The sequence below is a fragment of the Phaethon lepturus genome, unplaced genomic scaffold (genome assembly GCF_000687285.1).
Source record: "Phaethon lepturus isolate BGI_N335 unplaced genomic scaffold, ASM68728v1 scaffold54009, whole genome shotgun sequence".
Lineage (NCBI taxonomy): Eukaryota > Metazoa > Chordata > Aves > Phaethontiformes > Phaethontidae > Phaethon > Phaethon lepturus.
Window position 1 is genome coordinate 1161 of NW_010563914.1, and position 12519 is coordinate 13679.

Sequence of the window (12519 nt, forward strand, 5' to 3'; positions counted from 1 at the left end):
TGGTTCTGCTCTGCACTTTCTGCGTGAACACTGTGAACTGGGTAGGTGCAGCACAACCATCGCAGGCGTATGGTCTGTTTTCTCAATCTGAGAGAGCTCCGGTTCCCTCTTTGGAGTTTTAATAGTTTTGATCTTACATATTGAACTCAAAATCCATTTAAGTGTGAACAGGAGGCTAAGCAGTTCCCTGCCTCCTTTCATGTGCTTCAGATCCATTGTTAATTGCCACTTGCTCTCGTGTAACACCATGAGGTTTACTCTTGTGAGTCTCTGCTGCAGGGCATGGACTGATATGCCTTGACCCCATGTTTTTTTTTTTTCCCAGGGACTTGTTACAGAGGCAATGGCCAGTTTTACCAGGGCTGGGCCAACGTCACTGCCTCTGGCATTCCCTGCCAGAAGTGGAGCGACCAGGTGCGTATCGGTGTGGGACCCACTGAACAGAGAGCCGTGCTCGAGGTCTGCTTTTCCAAAGAGTTTCCCAGAGCTGGGCGACACAGTCCCAGTGGAAGGGCTGAGCAGGGGACAGGTTGCCTTCATTCTTGAGTTCATTGGTGTTTCACACCCTTTTTGTATTTTAATCTGCAAGTTCCCCTTCCTTGGCCAGATGCTTTCTCTGTCATTCTGGTAGACTACTGAAAGGCTGTTTTACCTCTGCCTTTCTTTGCTCCTTTGTTTTGTTTGGTTTTGTTTTGCTAATACCATCAGGAAAAATTATTCTGAAACACTAATTCCATTTGTTTCCTCCCTTAAGGATCCCCACTTGCACAGGCGGACTCCTCAGGTTTTCCCTGAGCTGTCTGATGCCGAGAATTACTGCCGCAACCCAGGAGGTGAGAATGAACGTCCCTGGTGCTACACAAAAGACCCATCCGTGACCTGGGAATACTGCAGCGTGTTGCCCTGTGGAGATGGTAGGCAACTGCAATTTATGGTTTCTGCCATTGTGGTTGTTTTGGGGCCACACAATGTGTTTGCTTCCTGAATGCCCACAGATGCACCAATCTGTTCTGTCCTCTGGATTCAGCCAGTCCTGGTTCTTCTCATAGATTCACTCAGCATCTTTAAGCAGAAGGTGTCATATGCACCTTAAAGATGGGAAAATGAAGATAGGCAAATTGAGCACCTTGTCCCAGATTACATTAAGGCCAAAGGAAGAAATCAAATTTCCTGTGGTATTATGAGAAATGGACTTGCCACACTGTGTTTTGAGAAGAAGGTAGGGCTTTCGGCATATTTCCCAAAGTTGTTTTGCTTCTGATGATTTTTCTCAATAATGAAAAACAATTCTAATTAAAAACAAATCTGAAAAAGATAGAAACATATTTGCTCTGTGATGTTGAAACTAAGTCTTTCTGTTATTTCTTGTTCAGTTCTTTGAGAACAGGACAATTTTTGAAACATATTTCATCCAATGCAGTTTCTGGATCACAGTGTTTGGAAATAAGACAATTCTGCTTCCACAGGAAACAGGGGTGCTGTGGACTTAAGGGAACACAAGTCAGTATCAGTTTAGCTGGCCTTAGAAAGAATGGTTTAAATTTCTTTCTGTTCTCAATCACTGCATATACAGATTAACATTTTCTAGAATGTCTCAGAAAATATTCAGCAGGTGAATATTAAATATTTTTTTCTCTAACAATACAGCCAAATGTATTTTACACTAGTTTACCATATTTGCCCCATAAAGACACTGAGATGCAAACTGTTGGAGGCAAGGGGTTATTTCAGGAAAGTATCACTGTGTACTTACTTGGTCTTACAGTCCTCCATGCAGATTCCTTTTAGGACACATGATACATTGTGGCCCACATTGTAGACCATTGATCTTTCCCACTGCAGACATTACTATATTTGAATACTGTTGAGACCATCAGATGTGATCTCCCATCCGTAACTCCTGCAAACATTCCTTACCAAAATCTTGTTCCCAACTCAGTGGGAACTGTGTCTTGGCCTTTACCAGATCCTGGGTTTTCACATTTGGCAAGCAGAAATGGGTTTTTCTTCCTGCAAACCAGGCTTCCCTAATATGGTCCTCTCATGCAGTCATACGGTTGTATCTATAATGTCAGTGATTCCCAGGACATCAGGCTGCCTCTGTAAATACCTCTTAGAGAAAGCACTATAAACTAGCAGAGTCATAACCTGATTTTGTTTGCATTACAGCATCGTTATCACTAGGAACAAGAAAACCAAATGGAGAGACTTCAGATCTCCCCCCTCCTGCTCCCTTTTCCCCTACATATTCCATGACTGTTATCATCTCGATCATCTCCAGCTTTGCCCTGGTCGTGATCCTTAGCATTGTCACCCTGGTTTGCTGCCGTCGGCGAAAGCAGTGGAAAAACAAAAAAAGGTAAAATTTGGGACTTAATTCAAGGCAACAAATGCTGCTTTGAAAGAAGGCTTGCCTGTTTCTGAAAGCATAGTCCTGCAAACGCCTGGTAGTTGGGGAGCAGCCTTCCCTTTGGCTGTGACAGCCCAGTGCAAGCTCTGGTGAGTCCCCGTGCCAGAGCAGAAGTTGGCCTGGTGGCTGTTTTGAGGACATGGCATGACCTTGCTGCCAGGCTCTTTCAACAGCCCTGCTGCACCTCCCATTTCCATCTTGGAAGAAACTAGCCCTGGCAGAGATGCAGATAGTTATCTCCTGGTTGGGGGCTGTGCACACACTGACTGAAAACTGCTCTGTTGTTTCAGAGAGTCAGAGACACTGACGCTCACCACTCTGCCCTCTGAACTCCTCCTGGACCGGCTGCACCCCAACCCGATGTACCAGCGGATGCCCCTTCTCCTCAATCCAAAATTGCTCAGCTTGGAGTATCCCAGGAACAATATTGAATACGTGAGAGATATTGGGGAAGGAGCATTTGGGAGAGTTTTCCAAGCAAGGTAAGCAGCCTATGTGTGAGTCCTCTCTATCTGGAGGTATCTGGGAAAAATTGGCAATTGGGCAACTGCTTATCTGAACATTGGAAATGCATTCACTCAAATGAAAATCCAATGCACATGTACAAAATGGTACACTCTGGCTTGAATAATTGTTTCTGTTCTCCACTGCTTTCTGGTGATATTTGTTAAAGTTTCATAACAAGTGACTTTCCTGTTGTCTCTAGTAGATACAATGTCTTACTCACATACCAAAGTCTGGTGTAAAAGCTTAGCTACATTTATCATCACTGTTTTTGACAAGAGTGTTGCCTGTGACATGTGACCTATTGTGAAATTCTTGCATTTCCCAATATTTGTGAATTGTTAGTATGTGGTGTTCTCCTTTATAATGCCAACACTGGCCAGTAATTACCACAGAGGGCAATGTGTCATGCTACAGTTAGGTCCTGACCCAGTTTCCATTTGATTCTGTGGCAAAACCAAACCAAACCAAAAATCCAAAAATCCCCTAAAAATCCAACCCACTTAGGCCAGCTTTTTTTTTTTTTTTTTTTTTTTTTTTTTTTTTTCCCCCTTTTTTTTTTATTTTTTTTTATTTTTGGACTTTGCAGCTATTGTTGCCTGTTTTAAATTTAAGGTATTAGATGAGATCCCAGTTCTGTTAAATCTCATGGGAGATCATGCACTTCTTCAAAAGTGAAAAATGTTTCATTGAAAAACCCAGAGATGAATCAGCTCTGCCTAGACTGAAGTGGTTGGAGGCATCTTGTTAGCCTTGACAGAGTCCATAATTTCTGCAGGACAGTCTTTGGACGGCACTGGTCTCCTTGGAAAATCCCATCTCCAAATTCCTGAAAGAAAGTAGATAGACTGCCTAGTTCCATGTTTACTCAGGATGGTTTTCTTTGTACTTTACAGTTAACAAGTCCGGCATGTGGGTCATTTTGTAGCCGTATCTGGAGTAGTGTATGATGACCTTAAAAAACCCCAGGGGAGTATGGAAGTCCCACCATGGGCCAAGACCTGCCTGGTGGAACTGCTCCCATTGACTTTAAAGACAAAGGACTGTCCTTGTGAAAAGCAGTCATAATTGCAGATAATTTTAATGTTTATGGTTATGCTGTTGATGTACCTGGTAGGAAGTGAGTTATGTACAGGTTAAATGTGTTAGAGCAGGGAAACAGTTTCTATAGCTGTGATGGATTTTTTTCCTAATGAAGGGATGCGTTTTTTCAAGTGGAAGAAATACAGGCTTACTTTTCTTTAATACAGAGAGAGCTAAAAATAATGAATTTTGAAGGGTGCGCAGCGGGAAAATCACCGATGCTTAGCCTGTGATTGATTGCTAGCCTGGATGGCAAAGGCAAATGCATCTGGGCTTGAAATGAGAACAAGGCTGCAGGAACTGCACCTCGGCGGCGCTCGGGGCAGTGCACGCCAGCCGGCACAGGGGCACAGGGCAGCCCTCGTCCCAGCCTCAGGCCAGCTCTCGGGATGCCCTGTGGAGCGTCGCCTTACTGCTCGCACAGTGGGGGTCTTCACCACACTGTGGGTGCACAGGCAGGGCAGGCGGTCTTTCTGCTAAGTGCTGTTTCATCCTTGTGCTGGGAGCTTAAATAGAAGTGCCGTACAGAACTTTCTGAGCTGGAAATGACTCTGACCCACATCGAGCAGAATCGCAGGCAAATGGCATTGAAGTGCTGGCTTAAGCAAGTACTAAAGTGGTATAAAGACCTTTTATGCAGATTTCATCCACCTCAGTACTGCAATTTCTTTTAATTAAAGCCTTTTGCTATTGTCAGTGGAAACTGGGAGAAAGAGAGACCAAAAAAAACCCCCAAAACAACACATCTTTTAGCCAGATTTTGTAATGTGGAAGGTACCATACCCTGAGAAACACCTGCTTTCTGTGGCTCAGGGAAGGAGCCACAGAAATACTGCTTCTGAGGGGCTTCCTTATTTTTATTACTATGTCTATCAAAAGTACCTCCAAGGCCTTGTATTTCCAGGGCACATCTGAGCCACTGGCATTTCTATGCACCACTGGCAGATCAGCACAGAGTGCTGATCCAGTAGTGCCAGCTGTGCATCCCTCCAGGTTACTGGTGCTATCACAACTCAAATCGTTGCCTTCCCATCTCAGATGGATAAAATGTACTTGTCTACGTGTGTTAAATGGACATCTCATGCTAAGTTTAGCAACCTTCTTACTTCTCCCGGTCTCATGTTTCTCCCTCTCCTGTAAACACAGCTCTGTTCCTGGTGCCAGCGATGCCTTTGCCAGTTGGCTTGCTGTGAGTCCTGATTCAGTGTTTACTCACTCCTGGGTCAAGCAACGTGTTAGGGCAGGAAGTGTCTGGCCATCATTTACCAGCTTCTCCTGAAAGGCTGCTGTCTTCACTGGGGACAGCTTCATACTGGGAAGGATGAGGAAGTAACCAGTTACCCTAACAGATGTCCTTAAAATAAGATTGAGGACCCGGCTCAGGTCTGTCCTGATTGGGTCATGATGGACACCTCAGGATCCTTTGCCCTTGGGAGGACCGTGTTGGCCCCACGTACCACCAGAGCACCAGTCCTGTGCAGTTCAACGCAGACCAGCATGCTGGTTTCTCCAGAGCCAGAGCAGCATGATCCAGTCTAACCCTGAAGGCCGGGATTGCCTGAAATCCTGGATGTGGAGTCTTTGCCAGCAGGCCAGTAGACCCCCACTGCAAAGGTGTAGCTCATTGTCTCTGCAAGACACAAGGCTGTTCTGGGGTTGGAGTTTCTCTGACAGAACTCTCTTCATGTTCTTTTCAAGTGCAAAGGGTGTTTTTTTGACTCAGTATCTCAAATGTATCTGAAAAACAGTGTGGATGTTAATTACAAAAAAAAACCCCACAACAAAATGATCCCCTGCCAATTCAGAGAACTCTCCTGCCCACAGAAGAGGCTTGTATCAGCAATAGTGTGGCCAGCAGGAGTAGGGAAGTGATCGTGCCCCTGTACTCGGCATTGGTGAGGCCACACCTTGAATCCTGTGTTCAGTGTTGGGCCCCTCGCTACAAGAAGGACATTGAGTGTTTAAAGGAGCTATGTGCAGTCCTTGACTGAGACTATTAGGTAATTATGGTTTTAAATTGTTGTCTGAAGGGATTATAGAGAAGGGTTGATGTCCAGGGATGATCTAGAGAAATGCAGCTCTGTTCCTATGTACTGCTCAGCACCATGGGGCCGGGACTCTGATTGCTCTTTGGTAATGCTGCCTTATACCCTCTTATCTTACTCCCCTTATCTGAGAGTTTTCATACTTGCACCTTTACGGAGAGAGTGGTCAAGCATGGGAACAGGCTGCTCAGGGAGGTGGTGGAGTCACCATCACTGGAAGTACTCAAAAAACGTGTGGATGTGGTGCTTCAGGACATGGTTTAGTGGGCATGGTGGTGTTAGGTTAATGGTTGGACTTGATGATCTTAAAGGTCTTTTCCAGCCTTAATGATTCTGTAATTCTGTGATTCTGTGATTCTGTGAAGGGTGAAATTACTTGCTGTTGCCTGAAGGCCCATTAAAAGGCTTTGTGCAGCTTAATCTCACTTAAATTACATTTATGTTAGTTTATATTACAGGATTTTGGTGAAGAGTAGGTGGATGGGTGTACTTTAGGGTTTAGCCTGGGGTGAGTTTCTCTCTCTGAAGCATGCAAGACTGAGCTGTGCCCGCCCCTGCTCTGGCACTGCACGAGGTCTGCTAGCCAGTGGTGAGTAGTAATCTACAATGAGGCTGTTTGGAAGAGATAAAGACCTCCTCTTTTTACTTTTAAATGCTCTACTGGTTTCTTCAGGCTGTTGCTGCTGACTTTCTCAAGGGTTGAGATTAGACAGCAGCTGGTAGGTGTTTGTTGGTACTTCCCCCCTCCTCCTGGACTGGAAACTTGCTGCCAGCTCAGGGAGGGGAAAAGGAAGACATTGTGCTGTGATGGAGGCAGCAGCAAAGTGTGGAGTCTGCTCCTCTGCTCTGGCATGCCGGACCTCCTCGCGCGAGCTACTCAGCTGTGATATGGCCACCTGTGAGATTCCTTTCTTGATGGGCACCCTGCCATATTCTGACATTTGACATTTACAGCATCCAAGTGCAACTGTTGCAACAGCCATATGTCTGGAGTAGATGACAAGGAAACTGGAAGTTTGCTTTGGAAATCGGAACCTCCTCTTGCAGCTACTAAGTAGTAAAATAACCTGGCATTTGAGCAATGAGAGGGCAGTCGGGCCAGCGTAGTAACATGACACGTAAATGGGCACTGCTGTCCGTGGGCTTTGGCTGGCTACCTGTAAGGACCATGTTTTAGCTGCAGAACCCCTGGGAAGAATTCGCGTAGGCAACAAAATGCACGTCTGAGGTTTGATGTATGTTTGAAGAGTGGAAAGTTACTCTTCTTTGGCAACAACTACCCCTAAATCTTTGGCAAGCCCCTCTAATTGAACTTGTTGAGAGCGCAGTGACCTGTGGATAAGAAAACAAAATGCATCTGTGATTGCTCTAGGTCAGGAAGCTCTGTCTCCTATGGATTTGTGTCTCTAAACTCTAGATGAAAATTCACCAGTGTCTTAACACAGGGGTATTCATGCATTACCTTGTTCTTCAGGCGAGACACATGTGTGCTTTGTCCCTTCTGTCCTGTCACCTGTTTCTACAAAATTTGCTTGACCATATTTCCTAGACCTCAGATCCATCACATTAGATTCAGCTGAAATTAGCAAATGGGTTTATAACTTGTTAAATTACAGACACATACAGGTGCCACACGCACACATAGAGAACAGTGGCAAAAGGTTATTTTCCTTCCAAAACCAGGGGAACATACTTACTGTAATTGATACTTTCACTCTAATAGAAGACAGATGTACCAATGCCACCATTCTGCCAGGTATGGGACAAGACGCAGTGAAAAGAGGCTCTTTCAATATTTTCATATAAAATAGGTTTATTTTTAACTCTGGTAAGCTTAGTCATTACACCCCAAAAGTGAATTGTTTGGACTGAAGTGCCCATTCTGGCCTCCATGAAGTTTCTGATGTGACCTCCAAGCCAGGGAGAGGTTATCTCTTACCAAACTGTTATTTATTTATCCCTTTACCAGTTATGGTAAAGAGTCTGTAAGCAGAAAGAGCCGTAATGAAAAAAAGCTCTATTGGATTTAGTCCCTTCTGAACTAAATTAAATGGCTGTGTACTATGCAATGCAGACATGCCTGAGAGGTGAAGATGGTCTTTCATGTTTTTTTTTTCATGTTTTTTTGGCCAGTGCTGGGGCCTTCCACCCTTTCTTTTTTTTTTTTTTTTCCTCTCAGCCTATCCTTTTGCACCAGAAACGGAGCCCACATTTGGTGTGCATGCATCCATCACTGATGCTTTTCTTTCTCCCCTCTCCCTGCAGGGCCCCAGGGCTGCTGCCATATGAGCCTTTCACAATGGTGGCAGTGAAAATGCTGAAGGAGGAAGCATCCGCAGATATGCAGGCTGATTTTCAGAGGGAGGCAGCCCTCATGGCAGAGTTTGACAATCCGAATATCGTCAAGCTTTTAGGTATCTGAATGAGGCACCCATGTACAGGGTACCACCTTCTGCAAATCTGCTGTGGGGCTGTTGGGTGTGCAGGGGCAAACACACGTCCGTGACCGGCAAATGGCAATGCTGGTCTCTTTTGCAAGAGAAAATGCCTTTTGCAAAAGAGGTGAGCTTTTCTATGTGCCACTGCATGCTCTGCTGCTCTGCTAAATCGTCCACGAGAACAAGTCTCAAAATGTAGGTCTGATGTGGTTGTCTTAGCAGGATGGTGCCTCGTAATAAACTCTCCTCATCCTGCATTGAGTATACTGTGGATCATCTTGCTGTCTAGCTCTGCTTCCAGTTTAATAACATTGGCACAGATGTCTTACAGGGAAGGCATGAGCTTCCTGGAGCTGTGATTTATTTTGTGGGTACTTTAAAAAAACAGGCACAAGTCCTGTTAGTTTTATGGGTCCCACTTACTATTGTGATGTCTGAACACTCACCAGCATTAAAAATCCAAAATGAAACAAATAAACAAAAAAAGCCAACCACAAAAATGGTCTCTTCCTTCCCTCCCAGCTGAAAGGAAACCCCAGTCTATTGCATTTTTTAGAAAGTCTTGATGCCGCAGCTTGGCTAATAAGGCATTCTTCTGTGAAGAAAGCTGCCAACCAAGTTTTATTTCAATACATTTTCAGTTTTTGACTGAAGTAGATGGTAGCCACCTTCACCTGGCAATCCTGCTCTAAGTTGTCATATGCAGATCTGATCCATGTGAACAGGCAGCTGAGATCTTAATTTATTTCGATCGGAAGCTCCACAAAATTTGCAAGTAGATAAATCCCCATTTTGGGAAAGCTGGGTCGATACAAGTACTTTGGCCACCGAAAAAAAAGGCAGGAAATGCCCCAAACTCAAATAAACATTGTGTTTATTGTCAACACATTTTAGGTCAGGAAAGGGCAAAGGTACAGGAACAAACTAGTTTCACATCATGGGGGTGTGGAGAAAACAGCCACATTGTTGAAGACAGCTTCAATGATAAAACTCTCACATACACTCTTCAGTTGTCAGATCCTGATTTTATCACACTGGAACAGCTATCTGTTTTTCCTCAAAGATTCAAATGTTAGGTCATCAACAGGAATTTCAGATTTCACAATAAGCTGGATCACCAATTGCTAAATGATGGCCCTAAGAAAGCAAACACATACATTTTAAATGCTGGCTTTTTCTGGTTGGCAATTTAATAATAGGTAAGCAAATATTTTTGCCATATTCTCTCTATGCTCAGTAAAACTGTGGTGCATAGTGTCCTGTACTGGTGCTGGCCCCCAGTAAATCTGGTGTAGGGCCAAGCATGTGCCCTTCAGTGGGATGAGGTTCTGCACCTATCAGATGTGGCAAATCTCGCCTTTCTGTCTGTTTTTTCTTTGTCTTTCTTTCATTTTTCAGTATCTCTCATGCCAAAAATAATTTCTGCAACCAACATTTTTTGCTTGTGCTCTTTAAAAATACCAGAAATATCCAGAAGTTGTAGTGGCAGTGTCTTTGCATTTCAAGTATCCCACTGAACCCTTGAACATGCCCTGTGTGATTACTCCTGAAGTCTTCCTGCATATGTGTAGCCCCTACTCCCATATCAGTAAAAGTCCAATAATTATAATAAACAAAAGAATTAAAAAATACTGTGATCAGAACTATAAAGGTTACTCCCTGGCAGTATGTCTTTCCAGTTGCAGCTGGAAAGAGGCAATCCTTCTGTTAATGCCAACTTAAGCAGGATCGGGCTCTTAAACATAGTTCCAAAAGTGTATCTTTTTCCTGGGATATCCAGACAAATCAGACAACTGCATGACTTGTTAGCATCTCCTACAGAACTGAGCATTAAATCCCTGGTGAAGGAGCTTCAAACACACAAAAGTATGCATGGAAACTTGAAGGTATTTTCATGCTTCACCTTTTCCTCTGTCCCTTCGTGCATTCTTGAAAGTGTGCTCTTTGTGTAAGTATTTTTGGATTTTTTTTTTTTTGGTTTTGCACAACAGAACCCTCTTTGCTACCCAACTTACCTGAGTGGTGCATCTATCTTCTTCCAGGCGTATGCGCTGTTGGGAAACCGATGTGCCTGCTGTTCGAGTACATGGCCTACGGGGATCTCAATGAGTACCTGCGTGACCGCTCACCCCGCAACCTCTGTAGCCTGGTGCACAGCAGCCTGGACGCGCGGGCCCGCCTCCCCAACCCCTTGGCACTGTGCTGTACCAGCCAGCTCTGCATCGCCAAGCAGGTGGCTGCCGGCATGGCGTACCTCTCTGAGCGCAAGTTTGTCCACCGGGATTTAGCTACCAGGAACTGCCTGGTGGGAGAGAACATGGTGGTCAAAATTGCCGATTTTGGTCTCTCGAGGAACATGTATTCAGCTGACTATTACAAAGCGAATGAGAACGACGCCATCCCCATCCGCTGGATGCCCCCTGAGTCCATTTTCTACAACCGCTACACCACAGAGTCTGACGTGTGGGCCTACGGGGTAGTGCTGTGGGAAATCTTCTCCTATGGCATGCAGCCCTACTATGGGATGGCTCATGAGGAGGTCATCTACTACGTGAGAGATGGGAATGTCCTCTCCTGCCCAGACAATTGTCCGCTGGAGCTCTACAACCTGATGCGCCTCTGCTGGAGCAAACTGCCTGCTGACCGGCCAGGCTTTGCAAGCATCCACCGCATCTTGGAACGCATGTATGAGAGGGCTGTGGCCACCCCGTCAGTCTGAGGGATGTGGCTGGGGGGTCCCCCATGTCCACCTGTCCAGACTGACTCAGACTGGCCCGTGGCCTCCCAAGCGGTGTCAGCACACAAAGCCCTGCTCTAAGGAGGGAGAAACAGCTTGTTCCACTGCCAAGTGAGAAGTGTGGACTGCACCCCACTATGGTGGGTTATACCTCCCTGAGTGGGACTATACCTTCCAAATGACAGGGCTGACCCTGGCCACCAAACCTGGACACCTCAGCCTGGTGAGGGTGCTGGCTGTGCTAACTCAGTACCTATATTAGGCATTTCCAGGAGCACAGAGTTCCCCAGGGAAAGCAAACCAACTTTCACTAGTGGCACTTCCCTTCCTAACAGGACCCTCCATGTCTTTCCGCATTTACACTCTTGGCTTTTACCTTTTCCTTCCCTTCCCCATATGTTTCCAAGTGTTATTTAAAAAAAAAAAAAGACTGGAGAATTCAGTCTTTTTGGGGATACTCTTTACTATTTTATTTTTGCATACTCACTTCCTTTTGTAGAAAAAGGATGTTTCTGAAGCCATAGGCCACTTTCTTTTTTCTTTTAACTTCCACCTCCTCTTTGGCACACATGAACATAACATTGACAGAGTCAAAATAGGAGCCTACAGGACCACTGGCAGCTGCCCACACCTCGTGTCACACGGATGGGCAAACTCCTGTCAAGCACGGAGCCTGACATTTTTAGAAGTGGGAAACCCACAGTGAGGTTCATTTGATGTTTGTTAAGATCGCACCCAAAAGCTTGCCTCAAACATTGCAACCCACCTTTCCTGTCTTCCTGTGCAACAAAACCATTTGGTGCTAAAGGAGAAATTCAACCCAAAGGCCTGGTCTTGCACCTGGTAGATGTGTTTATTTGCCTCTGCCTGCAGTATGGTCCTCACTGTGCCGAAAGCAGGGAGAAATGCAGCCCCCTTGCAGAAATGTGGCAGGTTATGTTACTTATTTCTCTCCTTTTCCCTTCCAATCTTTGCCTCCTGCTTCTGGTTTCCCTTTCCTGACATCAGCTCCTACGCCCTCTAAGCCCGTCTGCCATGTTTGCTGGCCACCCTTCCTTGTGCTGCAGTTTACAGTCATAGAAGTAAGGAAGGTGGATGCCTGCCATCAGTGGCCTTCAGGGACAACCTGCCAGTTAGGAGAAGGTGGAAAAAGGAGGGGTTCACACTCCACACAAGAATTGTCGCAGACTGTCCATCTGCAGGGCAAAGATGAGATTGCCTTGGTTACACATGGTCCACAGCCCATCTCCAAACACCAACCGTCCTTTCTCTGCTAAAAGATCTCCAAATTGTAATGGATAC

General features: G+C 45.3%; 1 protein-coding gene across 1 annotated transcript; it reads left to right on the forward strand.

Annotated features, from left to right (window-relative positions):
- Positions 1 to 325: 325 nt before the first annotated feature.
- LOC104626685 (muscle, skeletal receptor tyrosine protein kinase) lies at positions 326 to 11199 on the forward strand (the record flags this gene model as incomplete). The annotated part of the gene is made up of 6 exons (XM_010294669.1): positions 326 to 414; positions 755 to 914; positions 2170 to 2359; positions 2701 to 2892; positions 8308 to 8456; positions 10523 to 11199. Coding segments are annotated over 6 exons (1457 nt in total), but the record flags the coding sequence as incomplete, so codon positions are not given.
- Positions 11200 to 12519: the final 1320 nt, after the last annotated feature.